The sequence below is a fragment of the Euleptes europaea genome, chromosome 6, assembly GCF_029931775.1.
Source record: "Euleptes europaea isolate rEulEur1 chromosome 6, rEulEur1.hap1, whole genome shotgun sequence".
Taxonomy (NCBI): Eukaryota; Metazoa; Chordata; class Lepidosauria; order Squamata; family Sphaerodactylidae; genus Euleptes; species Euleptes europaea.
Genome location: NC_079317.1, coordinates 97,105,330 through 97,130,150, shown reverse-complemented (window position 1 = coordinate 97,130,150; position 24,821 = coordinate 97,105,330). Strand labels below are relative to the sequence as shown.

Here is a 24,821-nt window from a genome sequence, read left to right as displayed (position 1 = left end):
TGGTGTAATTCACAAGGTATCCGTGATCTTCCAGGGTGTGGATGGCCCTTCTGGTATGCGACAGCGACTGTTGTTGTGAGGGGGCGCACACTAGCAGGTCGTCGAGGTATGGGTGTACCTGTATCCCCTCGCGCCGCATCTCCGCTATGAGGGTCACCAGCACCTTGGTGAATACCCTGGGGGCTGACCCCAAGCCGAATGGGAGGGCCTTGAACTGGAGATGGTCTCTGTGATAAGCGAATCTTAGATATTTTCGAGATAGATGATGGATTGGGATGTGGAGGTATGCCTCCGTGAGGTTGATGGACGTCATGAATGATCCATGTTTCAGAGCCTCTATGATGGAGTGGAGGGTCTCCATCCTGAAGTGTTTTGTGGGGACATATTTGTTTAAGAATTTTAGGTCTAGAATGGCCCTCCAGTCCCCGTTCTTCTTCGGGACAGTGAAGAAGGTTGAGTACACCCCGGTGAACTGCTCTAGGAGGGGTACTCTTTCTATTGCGCTGATGTGAAGAAGGTGGTTGATTGCTTCCGTAGTCCGAAGATGCTTGGATTCCAATTGGGATCTTGGAGAAGGAACAAAGCGGTCGGGAGGGGTCGTGCGAAGTTCGATCCTGTAGCCTTCCTGTACCAACTGGAGCACCCAGGCATCCGCTTGGGAGCCCACCCACCGTGGGTAGAAGTGTTGGAGTCTTCCTCCCACAGGAATCGCTTTGGCGTCACTGTTTGTTGGTCTTTGTGAACTTGCCGGTCTTATCTCCCCCTCTGAACTGGGATTGCTGGAAAGGTCGGTTGTTGTAGCGTCCCTGTCCCTGTCTACGAAAGGGCTGGTTGTGAGACCAGGATGGTCGTCTCTGGTCCTGTCTGAATCGATGAAGAGTATGTGAGGAACGAAAGGAGTGAGTGAAACCCTTCTGTTCCTTCTTGGAGGACTTAGGCATGGTTCGCTTTTTGTCCTTGGTTTCTGCCAACATCTTGTCCAGACGTTCACCAAACAGCTTTTCCTCTTGCAGAGGGTAAGAGAGAGGGACAGGTTTAAACTTCGAATCAACCTGCCAGGTTCTGAGCCATAATGCCCTGCGGATAGCCGCATTTGAGGACATAGACCTGGCCGAGAAGGTGAGAGCATCCAGAGACGCATCCGAAAGGAAAGAAGACGCTTTAATAACTCTTTCCATGCCATCTGTAATTCTTCTATCTGCTCCTGTGAGTAGCTGAGAAATCTTTTTTGCCCATGCGATGGAGGCTCGGACTATGATGGCAGCAGTAGCATTGGCTTGGATAGTGAGGGCTGTGGACTCATGTACCTTCCTGGACAGAAATTCCATTTTGCGGTCAAATTGGTCTTTTATAATCCCAACGCCCTCCTCTGATAAACCATCTGGGGTCTGGAGGGATGCTACTGGGGCATCCACCACAGGTAAGGCGAGTAACTCCATGGCTGGTGGAGTCATCTCATACAGTTTTTTGACTGATTATGAAAATTGCCTGTTTTGGGTGGGTTTGTCCCACTCTGCCCTAATAAGTCTTACAAAGTAATCAGGTAGAGGGACTCTCCTGCTCTTTGGGGCACCCTGTGAGAAGTAATCCTTGGTTCCCACTGACCAGACCTTAGGTGTAGTCTCATCTGCCTTAGTTGCTGGTTGTTCAGAGAGTTCTAATGCAATTAGTGCCTTAGAAAGTAAGTACTGGTAATCCTCAGGGGAAAAAAGCCTAGGCTGTTCTTCCCCTGTAGTGATATCAACCTCTGTGTCAGAATTGTACTCTCCCTCCTCTCTATCCCCTTCAGAATAGTCGGATTGGGAATCATCAACTTGCTCCCCTTGCCCTTGAGAGGCGCCACTGGAAGCCTTTAGGGCAGCCTTGGTGGGCCAGGGGCCAAAGGTCCGAGACTGGCTGCAGCAGGGTTCGCTTGCCAGGGACCTGGAAGGAGAGGAGGACTGTGCCCTAGGCTGAGGGACCTGTGGGGCCTGTAGAGGGGCGTTTTGCCTGGCCTGCCTGCGGTCTAAAACGCTTTCTATGACCGCCTCCATATCACTTAAAGTTCCCGGCGCCCGGTACGTTACCGTCCGGCGATCTGTGGTTCCTGCATGGACTGGAGCAGACCGACTGCTCAGCACACCAGGAGGAGGAAGAGAAGTCGGTAGATGCGGTCGCATGGACACCCGAGCTCTGCTTTGGGTCCCGCGACCGCTTGCGGCTCTTGTTACTGGAGCCGCCTGAGCCTGCATTTCTGCCGGAGCCTGTGTTCCTGCGTTTGGCCCCCACCTTTCCCGCCTTCTTTGAGGTGGTGGTAGGGGCGGCAGGCTCCGTATCCTCTGAGAGTCCGCCATGGCGGCTGACAGAGGATCCCTCCTGGGATTGTGTTCCTGGAGCCTTGAGGGACTGATTGTAGTCCTTTAGTGAAAGTAAATCGTCCTCTCTGGGGACGTTCTTTGCCGCGTCCGCCATTTTGAATGGGATCGGGCAAGCACTAACTAACTTTATTATTTTTTTTAAACTGACGACGAAAGACGAATGGCACAAGGAGCACAAGGGAGACAAAACAGATACAACGAGGAAACAAACAAACAAGTTGAAGAGGTAAAGAAAAAGGAGCTCTGCTAATTGCGTGCTCTCCCCACAAAGGCAGGAGGAAAAGTGGAAGCTACAGGCTTTCCCGCCCAGGAGACAGGAAATGAGAAGTTTTTAGTCCTGCCTCCCAGAGCAAAGGGCGGGAAAACCCAAGCTTCAAGATGCCCCTTTTGCCTGGAGCGGGAACTGTACATGCACATCTACAGTCTAAACTGTACAGAAATTCAGTCTATATATAAGAGGGCAGCTATTTCAGCCCAGACATACAGAAAATCCATGCTTTAATTAAACGAACCCTAACCTTACTCTAAACTAACCCTAACCATACCAAAGCAGGACTACAGCTGAACATCAAGAAGACAAAAGTAATGATTACAGGAGAATTACACAACGTTAAGGTTGACAATGAGGAAATTGAAATTGTTGTAGACTTTCTATTCCTTGGCTTCATCAACAACCAAAAGGGAGACCACAGCCAATAAATCAGAAGGTCTACAGATTGAGACTGGGAAGGGCAGCCATGAAGGAGCTAGAAAAGATTCTGAAGTATAAGGATGTGTCACTGGCCACCAAGATTAAGTTAATTTATGCCATCGTATTCCCTATTGCTGGACACTGAAGAAAGCTGATAGGCAGAAAGTAGATTCCTTTGAAATGTGGAGTTGGAGGAGAGTATTACGGATACTGTGGACTGCCAAAAAAACAAAAACAAATCAGTGGGTTATAGATCAAATCAGGCCTGAACTGATCTTAGAAGATAAAATGAGGCTATCATCTTTTGGTCACATTATGAGAAGACAAGAGTCACTGGAAAGGGAACCTTGGGTACTTACCGTGAAGGTCCTTTCTTCTCTGAGGTAAGGAGAGCATCTTGTAAAGACGGGTGATTCCTTCCGGTTCCTTGGGATAGGCAGGATGTAAATAAACAAACTTCCGGTTTCCGGTCTGGGATCGCCCCCATTTTCAGTTTCAATACTTTCCGAGCTAGTGGATTAGTAAGAATTAAGGAGGCTTGCCGTGTTATGACGGCGGTCATTACGGAATGGAAGTATACTGGAGCCAAATGACTTGAACACTTTATTTATCATTTAACCATTTAGTAACAGGATGGGGCCATCTGGGGGCCCCTTCGAGGCTAACATAACTTAACTCAACTGAAGCTGCAAGTGACACCCACGTTGGTGACCTGGTCACTTCCTGACCATGTGCTTGGGCCAGTATGAGAGTGCTCCATCTTCGCCCGGGTGGGCCAAGATGCTCTCCTTACCTCAGAGAAGAAAGGACCTTCACGGTAAGTACCCAAGGTTCCCTTCTCTCTCTGAGGGGGAGAGCATCTTGTAAAGACGGGATGTCCAAGAGCTTGGCGTCTCCAGGGTGGGTTAGCGTTCGTCCACTACGTGCTGGAGCACTCTGCGTCCAAAAGCTGCGTCCGCCGAAGCATAGGCATTGAGGCGATAGTGTCTCACGAAGGTCGATATGGAGGACCACGTGGCTGCCTTACATATTTCTTTGACCGTGGCCTGCTTGTCGAAGGCTGCCGAGGTGGCCGCGCTTCGAATGGAATGCGCCGTGATGCCCTGTGGGGTAGGTACGCCGGCGGCTCTGTAGGCCTCTATGATGCAGGAACGTAGTGTGCGACTGATGGATGGTCGGGGGAGCCGCTTGCCTTTGCTGGCTCCTGACATTGAAATGAATAGGAAGTCTGTTTTCCTGATCGGAGCCGTGCGCTCCAGGTATATGCGTAGAGCGCGGACCATGTCTAAGGTGTGCCATTCTTTCTCCCTGTCGTGACCTGGTTGTGGGCAGAAGGATGGCAGGTGGATCTCCTGCTGTCTGTGGAAGGTAGAGTCCACCTTAGGAATAAAGGTGGGGTCAGTTCTGAGGACCACCTTGTCGTGGTGGAAAATGCACAGTCCCTCCCTCATCGAGAGGGCCCCCAGCTCGGAGACCCTACGCGCCGATGTGACTGCTGTGAGGAATAAAGTCTTGAGTCGAAGGTACTTTAGAGTGACCGTCGCCAATGGTTCGAATGGAGGGCCCGTCAAGGCTGACAAGACGACATGGAGCCGCCATGATGGAAAGCGGTGCAAGACTGGAGGAGACGTCTGAGAGATCCCCTTGAGGAAGGATTTGACATGGGGATGCTTCGTGGTGGTGTATCCCTCCAGGCAGGGATGGACCGTGGCGATAGCGGCTAGTTGTCTACGCAGGGTGGACGTCTTGAGACCTTGTTGTACTCCGTCCTGCAGGAAGCGCAATAGTTGTGCCGTGGACGGCTTCATGGGATCTTCCTTTTTGCGGCGGCACCATCTGACAAAGGCCTTCCAGGAGGCGTTGTAAATTCTCCGGGTGGAGGGTCGCCTGGCTTCCAGTATGGTATTGACGATATTGAGCTGGTATCCATGGCTCAAAAGCTGCTGCCTTTCAATAGCCAAGCGGTCAGTTTCAACCATTCTGGTTCCGGGTGCCGTACCGGTCCCTGTTGCAGCATGTCCCGAGATGTGGGTATTCGCCAGGGCTCCTGTAGGGATAGTTCCCTCAGCGTGGAATACCATGGTCTGCGCGGCCAATCTGGTGCTATAAACAGGACCGTCGCTCGTTCCTGCTGAATCTTCCTCAGTGCCTTGGGGATGATGGGAAGAGGCGGGAAGGCGTACAGGAAGTCCTGAGGCCAGGGCGAGAGCAGTGCATCTACCTGCTCTGCTTCCCTGTGGGCATACCTGGTGTAAAAGCGGGGGGTTTTGTGGTTCGTCGGTGAGGCAAAAAGATCCACTGCTGGCACACCGTAACGTTGCACTAAGAGGTGAAACACCCGGTCGTCCAATGACCACTCGCCCTCGTCCAGCGTCTGGCGGCTGAGCCAATCCGCCTGAAGGTTGAGCTTGCCTTGTATATGCTCCGCTCTGATTGACAGAAGGTGCTTCTCTGCCCAAGAGAGAATTCGGGTCGCCTCTCCTTGTAGTGAGGAGGACCTGGATCCTCCCTGCTTGTTCAGGTGGGCCTTGGCGGAGATGTTGTCCGTCCGCACCAGAACATGGTGACCTGCAATACTTGGCTGGAATCGTAGGAGTGCCCTGTGGATTGCTCGTATTTCCAGGCGGTTGATGTGCATGGTCTTTTCCCGAGGCGACCATGTGCCCTGGGCCACCTGATGGTTCAGGGTAGCCCCCCATCCTTCCAGGCTGGCGTCCGTGAAGATCTGCATCAGGGAGTCGATGATGTATGGTTGTCCCTGTTGTAAGGTCGAGGTCTGGGACCACCAGAGAAGGCTCAGCTTGGTGGCCGCCGGGAGGGTTAGACGAATGTTCTTCTTTTGGAGAATTTGATGTTGGTAAGGTTTGAGAAACCATTGTAGTGGTCGTGCGTGGAATCTGGCCCACGTGATCGTGCCGATGCAGGAGACCATCAGCCCCTGAAGCCGAACCAGAGCTGACAGCCCCACAGACCTTGATCCCCGCAAGTGTTTGGCTAGATGAGATAGCTTGGTTGCCTTGTCCCTTGGTAGGGTTAGGGTATTGGTTTTGGTGTTGATCCACACGCCAAGGTGTTGAATTCTCTGTGATGGGGAGATGTTGCTTTTGGCTCTGTTGATGAGGAATCCGTGGTCGCTCAGTACCTGGAGAACTCTGGCGGTGTGACGACTGGCTGTGTCCGCCGTAGGCGCACAGATCAGGATGTCGTCTAGATACGGGTGGACGTGTATCCCTTCTCTCCTCAAGAGCGCTATCAGTGTGACGAGGACCTTGGAGAACACTCGAGGAGCTGGGGAGAGTCCAAAGGGGAGTGCCCTGAATTGGAAGTGAAGGTCCCCGAAGGCAAAGCGGAGGAAACGGCGGTGGTCCACGTGTATGGGAATGTGCAGGTATGCTTCTGTCAGATCTATCGACGACAGGAACATCCCGGGTCACAGCGCTTCCACGATGGATCTCAGGGTTTCCATGCGGAAGTGTTTGGTTCGCACAAACTCGTTTACAAACTGTAAATCTAGTATGGCCCTCCAGTCCCCGTTCTTCTTGGGAACTGTAAAAAAGACAGAGTAGACCCCTGAGAATCTCTCTGAAGTTGGCACGTGTTCGATGGCCAGTATTTGCAGAAGATGATGAATGGCCGTCATCGTCCTGGTGCGTTTCTCGCGTGCGTGCGGAGTGGGAGACGGAATGAAGCGGTCCGGTGGTAGGTGGAGAAACTCTATTCGATATCCGTGTTGAATGACTTCGCGCACCCACCGATCTGGTTGCGCCTGCTCCCATTGGCGTATGAAGAGTTTCAGTCGTCCTCCCACCGGTGCCGAGTCGCCGTCATTGTTTCTTGGGTTTGAAGTTGTGGTTCGGCTTACCCGGTCTCTGGTTGTGGAACTGGTTCGGTCTGCCGTAGCGCTGGCCCCCTCTGTTCGCCCCTCTTGCGCCGGACCACGTAGAGCGCCTGGGGTCTGCTCTAGGTCTCGCGAGTGCGTGGTAGGAACGAAAGGAAGGCGAGGGCCGGAAGTCCTTCCTGAGGCTCCCCGGCATGGCCTTCTTCCTGTCCTTGGTCTCCACTAAAATGTCTTCTAATTTGTCTCCGAAGAGCTTGCCGCCTTGGAAGGGGTAGGCCAACAACATGGATTTGGCTCCTTGCTCCACTTGCCAGGCTCGGAGCCAAAGGGCTCGTCTGGTCACGGCGTTGGTCCCCATGGCTCTAGCTGAAAGAGTCATAGAGTCCAGAGTGGCATCCGCCAAAAAATGGACTGCCTTCATCAGTCTATTGAGACCTTCATTCGCCTTTCGTTCCTCTGTGGGGATGAGGGTGGCCAGTTTCCTTGCCCACACTATAGCTGCCCTTGCAAAGAGGGTTGCGGTCGCAGAGGCTTGGACAGCCGTGGCTAGTGCCTCATGGGTCCTGCGCGAGGCCTGGTCTGCCTTCCTGTCCAAGGGGTCTCTAAGGGATCCCATACCATCCCCTGAGATGATTCCTGGAGACTGCAGTGCCGCCACTGGACCCTCCACTACGGGCGTGTGAAGGAGGTCCATGGCGTGTGGGGCCAAGGTGTAGAGTTTGGTGATATTACGGGGAAGAGGTCTGTTACCCATGGGCTTTTCCCATTCTACTTTAAGACGGTGCTCAAAGTATTCTGGAAAAGGCACCACTTTGGATGAGGGTTGTGTGCGGGGAAAGAATTCCTTGGGTCCCCTTGGCCTGCCCTTCCCCTTCTCTCCCCCATCAGGTTCTGGAGTCTCGTTGAGGTCCAGGGCTGCAATGGCTTTACAGAGGACAGATTGATAGTCCTCTCTGCAAAACAGCCTTGTCTGCTGCTCCTCCACGGGTTCGCCCTCCCCCTCAGAGGAGGAGAATTCGCCTTCCTCTCTCTCTCCCTCATCCGAATCGTATTGGGAAGGGGAGGGTGATTCTTCGCCCTGAATTGATCCGGATGCAGTAGTGTGTTGTCGCCCCTCCCTGGCAGAAGGGGGCTTAAGGTTTCCCACCAAGGTGCTGGTGCTGGGGCCATCTTCTCCCCCCATTTTGCCCGGGGGATAGGAGGGTTGAGTGTCCCATGAGCCCCCTTTGGCCGGGTATGTCTGTGCAGATGGCAAGCCCCCTTGGGTTGCTGGCTGCAGAAAGGGGAATTCTTCCCTGAGTACTTGCCGCATGAGGGCTAGTAGATCGCTTTGGGGACCCCCGGTGAGATGCCCTCCCAGTGTTCCGGAGTATGGGGTGGGTTGCTGGTGGGGGGAGGGTTGGAGCTCACCCATTTGGTGTGTGGGTCCGCTGGCGTCCCGTGCGCAGGCGGCCCCCTTCTGGGAGTCCCCGATGTTTCCAGCGACTGCTTGGGCTGGAGCTGCGGGGGGGGGGGCGTCTCTGAGTTTCCTCTTCCCACCGCCCGCCTGAGAGCTGGTAGGACTGGAGGAGTCAGGCTTCTTCTTCTTCTTCTTCTCCCGGTCCTTCTTGCGTGCGTCGTCCGGCTGCTTCCTCTTGCCGGGGACGGAGGAGGAAGCCTGGCGCCCCTGCCGCTCCGCGTTGCCACCCTTGCGGCTGCCGGAGGGCTCAGTTGGCGGCGGGGGGGGGGGCCGCGGGGACCAGCCCTTCCATAAGTTCCCCCCGCGCCAGAAACTCGTCGGGCGCGTTTGCAGCTTGCTGCGCCATGCGCCGGTTAACTTGCCAGCTGATCGCTGCGGGAACGGTTCCCGAAGCCTGTCGGTCGATCTGCCCGGACCACGTGTCCGCAATGGCGGTCGGTCGCTGTTGGTGGGTTGCGGATCACCTCCCCCTGGGAGTCTTTTAGGGTCCCACTTTACTTTACCAGTTCTGCTTAACTTTATAAAAATTAGCTCATGTCTGTAACCTGCGGCCTCTTCTGCATACTACAGGGTGAGGAACTTAAGCTACTTACAGTAGTGCCCCAATGTAGATGAAGACTATTTCATATTCCGGAGGAATTACTCAAGTTCATTCAAATTATGTGTGTGTGAGTGTTCAGTGCCGTCAAGCCGCAGCCGACTTATAGTGACCCCTGGTGGGGTTTTCAAAGTAAGTGATTAAGCAGAGGTGGTTTGTCATTGCCTTCCTCTGCAGAGGCTTCCTTGGAGGTCTCCCTTCCAAGTACCGACCCAGCTTAGCTTCCAAGATCTGGCTATACTATACCATTCCACATCCCTCATTCAAATTACAGCATGTCATAAACTTGGAAAACATAGCAAGATGTTGCAAACGGATGATGTATGGTTACAGTTTGGCCCAGAATTACTGGCTCTGCTTTCCAGAGTAAGAGATTGTGAGTGAAAGGAATTTATGTTCTGTTAGTGTGCCTAGCCAGACGGGATGTCAACTCCAGATCAGAAACTAGCTGCAGCAGTAACATCTGATTTTTAAGCCCAGCCCAGGAGTTGATTCTGGGTATGCACCAAAAGCACAGAGGTCAGTTGGGAAACCTCTGGAGATAAGCTTTCTGGACTGGTTTTCTATCTTTAAAGGTCCCACATGCACAGAGCCTACTATACACACAGACCCAAATATGTCAATTCTCAGACATCAATTCCTGCAAGCACAATTCAAGCCCTGGAAAAAATTGAACCTATGGATAATGCGTACAGGAGCTTAGGCACATTTGGATGCACCAGCACAGGTACTGTACATAAATTCTAGCAGTTAGCCTGGATCTCCCAGATTTCCAACAGAGCATCACTTTCTTGCCTCCCTCTCCAGCTGCAGCCCCAAAATTCCCCCCAAATGCTGCTTTTAGTGAACCCATGAGAACCTAATTGGGGGGGGGGGGCATTCAAGGCTACAGCGGAAAGAGAGGCAAGAAAGTCATGCACCAGAGATGGAAATCCTCCCAGCCATGGAACTCTTTGGTGAATCTAACCTGATGTGTAAAAGCTAGGATTCAGCACATAGTGCCACATGAATGCCTAAACAGAGCTTCAGAGGACACAGTGTAAAGGCAAGAATTGAAAACCTGGAAAAGAAAATTCCTAATTAGCTCTTTGCAAACAAATGATCCACATTATAGGACGGTGCTTGTTTAGTGATGAATGAAAGGTTAATGAGGATAAATGTTAGAAAAGAAATATACATTAACTCTATCAGTTTCTGGAACCAAACATTCCCCCAAACCACAAGAAATGTGAAGCACCTTCTTTGACCAGAAAGCCAGACACAATGGAATTTGACATTCAAGTCCAGGAAAGAACTTTCAATTATCCCTATATTCCAGATGGGGGGCTGGAAAGAGGGAGAGATAACACCCAGAAGGCACATATATCTGGGCTTTCCTTGAACATCAGCTTTCCTGCCCCACCACGGCCATTTGAACATTCTATATTCTACCCTTATCTTTACTCTTTAGTCTTGCTCTTATTTGCTTACTGGAGCATATTTGACACATATTAAGGCTCCAGCATTTTAGAGTTGTATTTCAGAGTTATATCATTGCTTATTTTTTTATATTTTGTTATTTGTTGTTACTTAAGATTTTGTTTTATTTTTGTTGTAAACTGCCCTGAGCAGTTTGCCTGAGCAGTGAGGGTAGAATATAAATAAAATATTATTATTGTTGTTGTTGTTGTTATTGTTATTATTATTGTTGTTGTTAGTTAGTTTTGCATACATTCCAATCACACCTGGAACACAGCAGTACATTTTAACGACAATATAAGTCGCAGTTTTAATACAGTTTATTTTCATTCTATTCATATTCTAAAAACACTAGGACACCCTCATATAACTCCCTTCACACTGGAAGCCTGATTTAATAGTAAGCCGCTTTATGTTGCTAAATGTTAGGTGTTGCCAATTGCCTGGTGGGGGCGGACAAAATCCTGCCAATCCACCAGGCTGGCCGCTGACCAGCTGAGGGTCAGCAGGCAAAAGACAGCCAGGGGTAGGCGCGCGACATGCCCACGCGCTACTCACACGACACACTGACGCAGCTTCTGGGTTTACCTGGAAGCGACGCGGACGCTCTAGCAACCTCCACTGAAACTGTATGAAAACCATAGAGTTTTGGCAGAGATTGCTAGAGCGCCCACATCGGCGCATCATGTGGGGAGTGCACACATATCTCAAAGGGAGCGCCTGTGTGTCACGTGCCCCTAGCCACGGCCCCGCAAAGCTCCCGTCAGTGAAGCAAAGGGACCTGGCAACCCTATTAAATGTACAGAAGTATTTATTCCAAGAATACTAGACAGGAGGTGTACTCTGATGTTAGATAATCAAAATAAGCTTTGACCAGATGTAGCACCCCAAGAGAGTAGAATTTAAATAATGCTTCAATGTTTTAGTAAAACAAAGCTGCAGGATATCCTCTTGCTAAATATAGTAAGGATAACTGCACAGGGAAAACTCAGGTATAGATTCTGGCTTGGATCCCAATCCCCCCCCACACACACACACACAAGCAAAAGTACTTCCAGAGTAGTGGGCAGAATTTGAAACAACTCTCCTATATGTAAGCAGAGCTTCTACTCACACAATTAAGGTTTGGATCCATGCTGTTGTCTGTGCTTTAGGACTCCTCTTTAAAGCACAAAACAGCCAAAATTTAGAGAGAACGCAAATAAGTAGCAACATTCTGTTGCAGTCATATGAAGTAAAAATTTAGTACTCTGAGTTTCAGACTTGTAGCAAACTACACTGTTGCAGCCCACAGTGGCCTTTTAGTTGTTCTCTTAGGCCAGTCAGCTCAGTCACGCAATGATCAATGCCTATTTCTCTTTTGACTGTGGGAAGGCAATTGCCTTACTTCTGACATAGCATGCTCAGTAGGGTCAAAGGTCAGATTCCAAGTATTCAGGAATAGTCCCTTTCCCCTTTTTTTGAAACAAAAGTTCATTTTGGTACATACGAATGCACAATTCTTTTTAAGCAAAAAAAAAAGCAAGTTGCCTAATAATTTAAACACTTTGTGAACTATAAATAAATTATATAAATACAATACTGCAAATTACGTCTAATTCCAAAACTAAACTAGAAAAGTTTGTTCCAGCAAATTAAAAAAAAAATTCACAGCCTCTGAACTTTACAATTTCAAAACAAAGGAAGGCCTTCTTATTCACTATCCTTGCAAATACTGTGGTCCCCTGTGTCTTGCATTGTAGCAAGGCAATTTAGTTTGGGTACTGAAGAGAAAAAAAGGTTACACTAATTTGCCCTATGACTATTATTTTGATCCAAATGTTAGTTGTCTTTCACGTATTTACCAGCTTTCAGAATTTAATGCAATTTCAACAACCAGCCAAGTTAGACACAAAAACAATATACTGACACCTTGATGAATAGATGCTCAAAAGAATTTCCAAAACCTGGATTAGCTTGCTCATGTTTAGGAATCATGTAAAAGCCATTACCAGCCAAGAAAGGAAGAAAGATCCTGCCAGCTGTATCAAGAGAAATCCATCATGTACTGAGCTAAAAGGCATTTTAAATATTGCTGAAAATATGGCAGGAGTTACCTGGAAAATTGATTTCTCCAGAGAAGACAACAATTTGAAAGCCTTTTTGATAGCATATGTACAGAAAAGGCAACCCCATTCTTACAATATCATTTATTAAATCTGATCAGAGAGCAAAACTAGAAAGAATAAAATGGTAAGAAATATCAATTGAGTTTTGCAGGATGTCCAGACGGAGAGACTTGTACAGCTTGACACTAATGACCTGCGTCATGCTTCACAGAAACTTTTTAGCATCACACAATACTTCAGAGACACTCTGGGTACAAAGCCTGAATCCTTCAGGAAAATAAAACTACAAAGTATTTGAAACAACAAACTAAAAAAATATAGAAACAGCATGAAATAGAACATGCAGTTTCACTGGTTGCTAACTATTGACTCAATAATTATTTAAAGTAGGAACCTGTCCAATAATAAGAAGAAGAAAAACTCAACAATTTTAATTATGCAGTTATACGTCATTAGACAAATGCTGAAGAGATAATACCAGCAAACCACAAAATTGGTTTTTAAAGAGAATTAGGAACATCTACAAGTGGATGTCAGTGGCTTTGCTTTATTCTCTGCTGGAATCTTGTAATCCGTATTAATCTACTGCTTGTTCCTGGAAAGTACCTTTTCGCGATGAAGTCCTAAATTTGCTTTGAATTCATTTATGCTGTTTATTTTGTGGCAGCTGAATCTGTTGAGTCAGATATATCATTTCCACAGACGTTATGTGAAATCTGCAGTATTTCTTGTCTCCCCACCCCTCTCCCCCCATCCTTTGCACATGCTGCCAAACTAACTTAGCAAAAAAGTTTTAAAAGCTGAGAACAATGTTACCCCAGGGTGCCAAATTTGCAGTGAAAGCCCCAAAGGCTGTTGTCACGCAAAGTTTGACAAGGCTTGCCAATAGTTTCTTCAGGATATAAACTACTTGTGAAGTGACTGAGCCCTTTGTATTTACAGCTGAATGCTGCAGATGGGAAGGTCTCTGCCAAGAAAGAGTAACTGCTGTTTTCACCATGTGAAGTTTTACACACATAAATAAGGAACTCTCTGACTCCTGGGTATATTGGCAATACTCTGCTGCTTCGGGGGTGTTTCAACCCCAAAAATGGGGTATGAAAAAAAAAAGACAGAAATCAACCAAGCACATGAGTTCAAATTAAGAATTCCATACAACGCATTGTTTGTTTTCAAGTTTAGAAAAACCTTGGAGAAATTGTGATATTCAATAAAATGAACAAAGCTAACAACCAAGCATCCTTGGCTGTAAGTCAACTGAAAATTCCTGCTCTTAACTGCAAACCAAACCCATACCTTAAAACCGAGGAGCTGTTCCTTCCCATATTGATTTAATGCAATATGAATTTAGAACTCATATCCCAAATACTAAGATGTAATAGCAGAGTATGAAAATATAGGATACAGAAATACATTTCCCTACTTTTTTTCTTACAGCATAAAACATCACATAAATCAGAATCAGCAACCAAAAAAACTACTCAAATCTGTCCCCACAAATATTCTATAAAAATATAATTTCAGATGCAATTTGCTAATTTATTGGTAAGAGACTCTCTCAGGGGCTACAGTATGTTGGCAATTTCAGGGTCCCAGGGATCAGGAACAGAACTGTCCAGTTATTTACAAAACATGTGTGATTACCTGTACAGTTTACAAGGCAGACTGTTACAGCAAAGAGTAACTTGTTTGTTTTTAAGCAAGAGAAAAACATATACAACAGAATTTTTCTCAATTTGAAAATGGTGCTTCATAAAAGTGCAACCTAAATAGAGATGTTAACACACACTCTTCTCTGTCAGCAAGTTATTAAAAAGGTAAAGGTCCCCTGTGCAAGCACTGGGTCCTTCTGACGTCACATCCCGACATTTCCAAGGCAGACTTTGTTTGCGGGGTGGTTTGCCAGTGCCTTCCACAGTCATCTTCCCTTTACCCCCAGCAAGCTGGGTACTCATTTCACCGACTTCGGTGAAATGAGTCGGCTACCTGAAACCGACTTCGGTCGGGATTGAACTCAGGTCGTGAGAAGATTTTGACTGCAGTACTGAAGCTCAACACTCTGCGCCACAGGGCTCCTCAGCAAGTTATTAGCTGAGTTTATTCTTTCCTAAAGAATCTTCGGTAAGGTGTTTAATTTGATTTTTTTTTCTGAAACAGGTAAGTGACATTCAACAGTTACTTCTTCCTTACCGCTTGAAATCAGCATGCCTTCAAGTTATACAAAACTTTCACTGGGTTGAATGAGAAAAATAGCAAATTAAGCTACATAAAGAATGAGCATCTTTATTTGCTAGGAATTCTCAGAACAGCATGTTTTTTTAAAAAAAATTTATCCCCAGTTTCAAAGCATCTAATTATGGATTTATGGACGAGTCAAAACACAATTAAACTCTGTTTTTACATAGTTTAGCTTCCATCATTCTCCTATTTCTTGTCTGTGACCTTATTAAGATGAGTTAAATTACCATGATGCAGCCAGTCATCTCAATTTCACCCCCCCTTCCTGTTATGCTTATTATTCTAAAGTTCAGAAACTATTCAAGGTCTACATATTAAATTGTTAAGAATCAAAATGAAGGGATATATCCTCAAGCCAATGAGTAATCCTCACTGCATGGAAGACACAGCGTTCTTCCCACAACTTCCCAGAACATACACATTTTCTTTTTACCTCAATTTTGTCAGTCTTTGCATCTCCCCAATACAGTTTGTTTTCTTCAAGATCCAGTGCCAAACCATTAGGCCACCCTAGAGAGGTGTTCACCAAGACCTTCCTTTCAGAGCCATCCAGATAAGCACATTCAATCTTCGGATTTTCACCCCAGTCTGTCCAATACATATAGCTGTTGGGAACAGAAAAAGCTACTTTAAATATGCATCTGTACATACAAAAGTTTTATTACAATGTATTATTTCAGTTGCAAGTTGACTTACAAGTGAGAAACCTGCTCCCATTAACTGGTATCAAAGCCTTTTTTCAGTCTGTCCACAAAGTTTGAGAGATCCATACAGGAATAACAGTATCATCATGCTTGTCATTTTAAATGAGGCGCAGAAGAGAAAGAAATTCAAGCAAGCCTGCTAAATGGCAGTTTTTGATGCTTTGCTGCCTCAAATGCATTAGGCAGTAACATAAGGTACAGACTGAAAGGACAACAATGATTTCAATACAGAAACAAGCAGCAGCAAGATGACATAGGCTATAGTAAATCTGAGTATCTGTATGCAAATAACTGGTTTTATAGCTTAAAAGCAAAGGCAAGGCTACCACTTCATTTCTGTTATATTCAATAAAGGTGTGCAAGACTCACCCCATCACCGGATTGAGTACTATTGCTCTAGGTTCATCTAGGTTTTCCGATATTAAGATCTTTCTTGAAGTCCCATTCAACCGCGTAACCTCAATGCGATCTGTTCCAGTGTCAGTCCAGTACAAGTTTCTAGCCACCCAGTCCACTGCTATTCCATCCGGGTGATTTACTTCAGTTGTCACAAGTGTCTGGGCTCCAGATCCGTCAAGGAAAGCCCGACGGATAGCTCTGACATCATCATCAGTCCAGTATATATAACCTTCAACAGGATCATAGTCTATTGCAATAGCATGCCTAATATTGTCTATCTGCAGAATAATATCAGTAAAGTCTGGCATGTCCAAAGAAATCCTTCGTAAATCTGTTCTCCTGGCAAGCAAAAGCACTTCTTCAGCACCTGGAAAAGAGAATTGCCCATAATTATCAGTACTTTCCACAATTTAAGTCTGAGGCATACTTACTAACAATGGAAACCAATGCCTGACTTGAGAAATGTGCTGAAGTTTTGTTCAGCTAGATGAGAGGTCCCCCAGTGTGGTACCCACAGGGACCACGTTTCCTGCTGACACTTTTCCTGGTGCTCACCAAGTGGGAAAAAGTGGGAATGGCCAAGGGGGCTTGTCAAGCTCATGTAAAAGTAACACCAGGTTAGATTACTGCAAAATGAAGTCAGACACTGCCAGATGAGGGTTTCTTAGCTAGCTTAGTATGTATATTTACTTCATATGTATGCAAGAAAATATTTTAAAATATATGCATTTTAAAAGGCATCCAGTTAAACAGAGCTTCTGTCTGAAATATGGAAGAGTTACAATCAGAGGTACGCACAACCTCACACCATGACCTTTTTGTCAAGCTCAGCCTCCTGTAACAACCATTGTGTGGCTGGGCCTACTAACCGGTGTCTGAATTCCAAAAAGTGCCTGCAGGCTCAAAAAGACTGGGGACTCCTGAACTAGTCAAGTAACTGCGAAGCTGGACTTTTACACCTCTGCGTTGGGTTTGCAACACAGAGACAAAAGTGTAGCTAGTGAATCCCAAATAACATTTTTCCCTTGAGAACCAGATCAGAGTAGCCCTCAAAAGACTAGAATTCTTTTATATGCAAAATAAAATTCTAGTCACTTAGGACCAGTTATGTTACACATTACAAAGTGAAAAACATACAATTAAGAAGATTTATAGAAAATTTAAAAGGATATGTTTTAATTTTCTAATATACGAAAAGAAATCAGGGGAAAAATATCTAGACATGAATGTTCCACAAGGCAACAGTAGTTTTCTGAACAGGCCGGACTGGATATAGTTTCTGTGTGCAGTATACCTTCCCAGCAAATGATGTGAATTTAAGTTTAAGGCTCTCTTAAGCAGCAGATATTTTGCTTCTTTAATTTTTGAGAGCTCTTTCAAAAATTATTTTTTGAAATTAAAAATGCATGTCAAACTAGTTACACGAACATACAAAACCCCCACCCCAGAGTATGTGTGGTTAAACACATGCACGTGCCCACAAATACACACGTCTAAGAAAATCAAGTCTTTCAGTTGGCACCTTCAGTTAGGGTTGCACAGGCACTGGAAATAAAATAAAATAATTAATTTAGAAATTGCTCCTGACTAGCTTTCAGATGACATTACTGGATCTCAGAGAGGGTGAGCGGTCAGTTTAACAAAGTAATCTGTAGCCATAAAGAATGCACTTAAGGTTATAAAATGCTGCACACAAATTAGCAACAATGTGTGCTCAGGATGCAGCCCATCATCAGAGGTCAACAGGACCACGTTCCCAGCAGACTAAGGGACGATAAATGACACGGAAACAAGGACAGTGAATTTCTCCGATTGCTTGAGACTTCCAACACACAAGTACAGCTAACTCTGTTAAACTCTTGAAAAAAGCTTTCTGAATTTGATTAAGAACAAAAACAAAAGGGAGTTCTGTGGAGCCTGAATATCCAAATATAAGAGGCCCATGAACCAGTCAACTTCATCACTTGAAAATCCAGAAAGTAGAAGTTCAAGGCTGTAAGACTTGTTACACTAGGATAGCTATGAAGGACTGAAGTAAATAAAATGGCTCAAAGCAAACATAGCCAAAGATGTTCTTCAACAAGAAGTTACGAAAAACAGTTTATTTACTTTTCTTGCCAGCAGAAGACAAATACCAAGTGCAATTCGATATTATAAACTATGGTTTCTGAACATCTGCAAAGAAAATAAGTCAGTGACCTATTTTAATATAATACAGATGGCAAAGAAGTAAAATGTGAATCCTCTTAACAAAATATGCATTCAGTGTGTGTGTGTGTGTGTGTGTGTGTGTGTGTGTGTGTGTGTGTGTGTGTAAAGTGGTAAAGTGCTGCCAATTTGCAGCTGACTTATGGTGATCCCTTGGGGTTTTCAAGGGAAGAGAGTTCGGAGATGGTTTGCCATTGCCTGGCTCTGGGTGGGCTGAGAGAGTTCTGAGAGAACTGTGACTGGCCCAAGGTCACTCTGCAGGCATCACGGGGAGGAGTGGGGAATTGACCCCATTCTCCAGATTAGAGTTCCACTACTCTTAACCATTACAACACGCTGACTCTCTTCCATTCAGAATAAGCTACACAAACCCTGACAACTAATTTATATAATTTATTCAATTTAGAACTTGTAACTTTACAGAAATAGAACAGTACTGAAAAGATTAGAATATGGGACATCCTCTCCCTTAGGAGTCTTGATGAAGATACAGGGATGTAGCATGAGTTCCAATCCTTAAGAATCAGTGAACCTAACACTGGTGGCTGTCACTAACACTGGTGGTTGTTGTGTCTAAATTCATGTGCACATCAGCTTTGCACCCTGAGTAGCTCCATTCACTAGCTCTCCCTGACTCCTTCATGTCCATCTCCCACTGTCGTGCAGCACGGAAGCGCTGGCCCGGGAGCTCGCCCGCCACCTTGCCGCCCCCACCTTAATCTCCGCGGCTCCGGGAGCCCGCCTGCGCGCCCGGCATTCAAACGGCCAGCCTGACCCCTTCCTGCCGGGCTGGCTCCGCCCGGGGGCGGGCGCTGCTCACGGCAGACCCTCCTGGCAGAGGCACGGCACCGCCGCCCCCTCCTCCTCCAACAGCCGAGTGCGGGGAGGTGGCTTCGCGAGGGCTGGGCCCCCGCCTCCCCCGGCCTGTTCCCGCTGGGGGCTGGAGAGCGGCCCGGTCTTGCGGGAGGAGCGGGCGCTGCTCGCTGCCAGCCCGGCACGTGTGTTGCGGCGCTGTGGTCGCGCGTGAGGTAGCCGCCTCCCGCTTGCCTGCTGGCTCCTCCCGCCTGGGGCGCGCTGGAGCGCGGCGGGAGCGCGGCGCCTCTGCCTGGCTGGGCGCGGGGATGCGGAGGAGCCGCACTCAAGGGGCCAAAGAGCCGCATGCGGCTCGAGAGCCGCGGTTTGCCCACCAATGGTCTACCTGATCCAACCCAGTCACTCCTGGGCTTCAATCCCTCTCTGATCACCTGTGGCCTTTCCCTGCAAAGGAGGGCTTCTGGAGTGCCCAAGTGGCAAGAATCCAGGGGAACAAGGCACCAGAGCTCAAAGCGAGATTTCGCACCTCTGAACCTCCCAAATGTTGAGATGAAGGGTGTGATGCAGCACAACCCAATCTGAATTGGTACGCTTCTTTTCATGAGCCTGGTCAGGCTGCCAACCAGCCCCACTGGCGGCGTCAAGACTCCTGAAGAGCATCTTCCCTGTGCTGGTGGATGGCACTCGCCTGGCCCTGCCAGGCCACCCGGGCCAAACATCTCACTGAGGCCAGGGAAGAGGGACCTCTGCGGCCAGGTCCCATGGAGAAAGGGGGCACCAAAGCTCCCTCTTTGCAGTCCAGCCCAAGCAACACCAACGTGGCCAAGTTTACGGTTTCTTGCCCCAAAGTTCCTTAGTGATCTAAGGATCTAAGGAACTTGCGATCAAGCAAGTTTCTACTGCTACAGAATGCTTCATAGAACATTTTTATTAATAAGCTTATTGCCTCTCAGACACCTGGCTGTATCAGTGCTCCAACATACTATGTTCTGTAAGCACCAGTATATATGCCCAGCACCACACTTCTATGATGCTTCACTGCTGTATTTCAGCTGGTTTGCACTCAAGCACCAAATTTATTCATCCACATACACCTATTCCGCAAGAAGCTCAGATAGGGTTGCCAACCTCCAGGTACTAGCTGGAGATCTCCTGCTATTACAACTGATCTCCAGCCGATAGAGATCAGTTCACCTGGAGAAAATGGCTGCTTTGGCAATTGGACTCTATGGCATTGGAGTCCCTCCCCAAATCCTGCCCTCCTCAGGCTCCGCCCCAAAAACCTACTGCTGGTGGCAAAGAGAGACCTGGCAACCCTAAGCTCAGAGCAGCACGGGGAGGGTTATCTTACTACTCTATTGTCACAAAAAAGCTCTGACGTCAGTCAGACGGAAAGAGAGCAATCCAGTGAGCTTCAGTACTTTAGTAGGGATTGCGACACAAGGCTTTGTGTTTAATTCTATCCTACTGGACCACATTTCCTGCCCTTCAAAACAGCAACATGAAGTTTGCAAGGAAGCAATTCCTATTGTAGAATGGCACTCAGGGGACAGAAATAGAATAGGTATACATAGTCTAACAGCACATAGGTATACACAGCCCTTTTCATTACAAATATACTTCTTATGTACAAATTCCAATATAGCTTCCATACAGCTCTTTTCCCACCATGAAGAAAACACTCACACTCTTTCCTCTCTCTCTCTCTTACACACTTTTCCTAACAGAAACCTCTTCATATCACCTCTCTTCACACATATTCAAAACCATCAGAAATCTCCTTAGGAAGCCCTACAAAGTACTGTAATGTGCGAATCCCCTTAAAAAGGAGAAAATGAAATGGGGTCTCAGTTCTGGGGGAAGTTGCTGATGTACATAAATGAGATTTCCAAGACTACACTTAACTGTGAGCACCGCAGCAGATAATTATGAAAGTTTTCCAATGTTATTTAAAATCTGTAAAAGCTACAAACGAAGGATGAATCTGGAGATTACTTTCACGTATTTGTTTTTAATTAATAGCCTAGTAACTTAGGTCTAAGAAAACATCTGCAATAACTGGGGTGGCAGCCACAAATCAATAGGTACCAATTATAGCATGGTGGTGTTAGAAAAATAATTTTTTAAAAATGGAAGCCTTGCCTCTTTTATCAAGATCCTGCGAGAATTTCAGCATAATTAAGGTTCACTGTTACCTCAGTAGGAGCTGCTGCAATTGAAAGAAGGCACTGGTTGCCCACTTTTTCTTGGGGGTGGGGGACAAAGGGTGCAACATCAGAATTTTATTCAGACCTGTACTTTCATTCAATTCCTGACTCCCTTCTAGCCTTCTGCGCTTGTTATATACAGAGTTGGACAAAATATGTCTCTAATTCAAAATTTAAAAAAATCAATAATTTCCCGGAGAAACACTGAAAAAATAAACTTATTTCTGAAATACATTAAACCTAGATCGCAAAGCAGACAGAAGGTGTTACAGGGGCACTCATCTTCAATCTAAGGCAGAAAGAAAGGCACATCTGGGGCATGACTCATCATGAACTCGGACAGCTGGGTCTAGCTGCTGTTTTCCTGACCTCCACTCTCTAAGGCTGCAAAGGCCGGACTCACACCACCACATCCAGCAACAGCGAGGCAAAAGAACAAACACTGCACAAATTGTACTACAAGAAGAGGCAACTGCTTTCTTCAACAAGAAGGCATTTTCAAAGTTTCTTATGAAATGCAAAAAGAATAGAAACTAAAGAATTTCTAACGAGTACCGCACATTTTTCACATATGAATTCCAAACATGTACTGCCATTTAGATTGTATCTGAAATAATACATAAAAGTATTTTTAGTAGTGCTCTATAGCTTTCCCCTCTTCTCACAGACTAGAAATCCACCATGTTGCCCAATAATTGACCCATTACTGGATCCCAAATTATAACACAGTGGTTCCCAAACCTTTCGGGCCACTGCCCCCTTGGTTCCACAAACTCAACCCCAGCGCCCCCTACCCTATCCAACAACACAGTTGAAGGGGCCCACCTCTAGCACCCCCCTGCTGCCCCCTTGCCACTTAGTGCCCCCCAGGGCCTAGGTAATCCCACCGCCCCCCAGGGTGTGGTACTGCCCACTTTAGGAACCACTGCTTTAACACATTCTACTCCTTGTATTACATGTCTACACTCATTTTCATGTGGGGGCAGGGTAAAATGAATATATTCAAACATTTCAGCATTTTTTTAATTAAGGGAAATTCCTGTTTATATAACTATGGAACTTTTATCACGCTAACAAAGTTGTCCATTGTGCAAATGCAAAGCTGCAATGCCATATCCAGATCACAAATAGAACTGGTTGTAGGCAATACTGGTAGGAAAACAATTAAATTAATATTCTTAGCCCCCCCAAGAATTTTCCCATATCTGGTTGCAGAGCTAAAGACACACGAAGGTCATCTAATCCACCACCAAGTAAAACTGACTACATATTTTAAAAGCCCTTAAAATATTAGCTCATATCATATCCAGATGGTTCAAGTAAAGGCGCTCTCAGCTCCTCACATGGAAGGACAAATCCTACGAAAACTCCAAGACCATCAGCCAACTGGTGCTGGAAAATTCCTTACTTAGCCAAAGAGGGAATCCAAAGCAGTGTGCTTGGTTTTTGAAAGTTTCTCTCATCAACCATTTGCCAGAAAAAACAGAGAAAGGAATGTATATGTAACATCATATGATTTGCTCATTTAGCAAAAAAAAATTGCATCAATCCCTTATGATTAAAAAGGCAGTCCAAGAAACCTGGGATCCATTTATGTTTTCCATGCAGAAACAGTCTAGAAAAGTTTTTAAAGTATGTACTTACATACTCTGCCACCCCCATCCCACATCTAACTTGGTTTCCCCCCCAACCCCCTCTTAAAAGTTCAGTTTTGTTAAATAAATTGAAAAAAGTTTTAACCTTCACCCAAGCCTATATATTTTAGTGAACTTCATTTAGGAACACTTGCTAAACTGTAACCAAATCTGGAAAAAAAAATGAACCCACAAAATACAAGCGTTGGTCCATTTATCCTCAGTCCCTAAGCACTATATTCTCATTTTATAGTTAATGTGGGCAATTGATGGTCTGTAGCTGAGGTACTATTCCCTTTAATCCCTAAACCTAATTCCCATTAGGTTTAAATTTTAAATGCCCATGATAGGTGCAGCGTTTCCCGAGATTGTTGTTTTGTGCTACCGTTATTAAAAATTCATGTTTCAGCTCTGAAAATAGCAGCTGCATTCTATTTGCAAAATTAACTTCAATCAGAGCTGACAGCAGCAAAGCAGCCCATCTCACCAGCTCAAAGAGAGCTGTTTTTCATTCTCAGCCTTGGCCCACTTCACATTTGACAAGTGACAAGACATCTATAATACAGTAACAAATGCTCCAATTTATTCACCCAACCTAAACAAATGTAGACAGCACTGGTTGCCTTTGCTAATCCATGCCAGAAAATGCCATGCTACTCCTTTCCCATTTGTCTGTCTACTAATCAGAACAGAACAATGCTCTATTGTGGAATCCTATCTAGCCTCTTCCCCACCCCCATCGCCACAACGTTTAACAACTACAATTTTGCTGGAAGTGACTTGGGGGTAGGAAAAGATAAGCAAGTCTTACAACTTCAGTTGACCAGAGATACAGCTATCTAGAAATTAAAAATAGAATAAAATTATTATGTTGAATATAAAGCTACACTGTACTGGACACAAATATCACACTTTTATTAAACCCAAACTGGTTTTTAAAAACCACACATAGAGGAAGGAGTGGGAAATTAAGTTAATTTCAGAAACTGATTAAAACAGCTAACTGGATTCCCTGGCATGGCTTTGTGGGAGATCACTGCTGCAGATCATGAGAAGTGCAGGGGAAGAGGTACCATGCTAGTTAATATTCTTGCCATTGCTCCAAACAATGACAACATTCAGCACAATGAAGTTCGGTGTTAACTGGCCATTAACACCCAGCTCTGCACAGAGAAGGAAGTAACAGGATCATTCCAGGAGGTTTCATTTCACAGCAGCGAACAACATGACAAATCCCACAGTTACATTATCTAAAAGGGGAATGAAATGCCAAGATATGCCACCACTTGTCAATTGTTTCATATTTACCCTGAGGTGAGTTACTTTGAATTGGCAAAAACACACCCTTGCAGCCCTACTAATACTCAGGTTGTAAAAGCTGAATATGCATATTCTGTTCCTAAGGAAGAAGCATTGGCTATGAATGGCAATTTCAGCTGTTACCTAAAAACAGCCAGCTTCCTTAATGAGGTTTTTTTTTTTTTACAATGCAAGAGAACGGTTATTTAGGATTTAAAACTCAGACAAAGTACAATTTAGCTAACCCCTTCCTTTCCTTCTCAAAATAGACTGGCTCTCTTCAAACTTACTGAACTTTCTCTAAATCTGAGAGTAAGCATATTGTGTGTGTGCGTGAGAGTGCACATGCATACACAGACATGCATATAAATTTGCTTTCACCACTAGTCAAGCATATGCGAGTCTGTTGGACTTCTGTATGGAAAACAATATTGCTATTTTCTCCTGCACTTCCTTCCAAGATGATCAATGGAGGAATGGCCAATATTTTCAACAGTTGTGAGTTTCTGAAGATATTTTGCATTCTTAATTACACAGGGGGGGGGGAGGACTTGAAATATCTAAACATAGCACAGCAAAGACAAAAAAGCTGTTTTATAATTCAGTGCTGGAGAATGTCACACAATGAGTTCCACGTAACGCTTAAGGTAGAACACAATATAGCAGAACTACCAAGATTACTAAAAAGGTGAAGGCTACTGAACAAGTAGTCAGCTATGTACAAACTATATATTCTGGGGCTTTGATTCTTGAGAGAAGCCCAACCTGATCTTTGCAAGCTGTATCAATGAGGGTTCAATTTGGTTCAAA

The 24,821-nt window shown here is 45.9% G+C and overlaps 1 protein-coding gene across 1 annotated transcript in view; it reads right to left on the bottom strand.

Annotated features, from left to right (window-relative positions):
- LRP5 (LDL receptor related protein 5) overlaps nucleotides 1-24,821 on the bottom strand; it is a 150,830-nt gene that overhangs the window by 56,554 nt on the left and 69,455 nt on the right. Inside the window, exons 6-7 of the mRNA XM_056851004.1 lie at nucleotides 15,821-16,217; nucleotides 15,181-15,352 (exon numbers count right to left, since the gene is read on the bottom strand). Coding sequence (XP_056706982.1) covers nucleotides 15,181-15,352; nucleotides 15,821-16,217 — 569 coding nt within the window. The remainder of the gene's footprint in view (nucleotides 1-15,180; nucleotides 15,353-15,820; nucleotides 16,218-24,821) is intronic.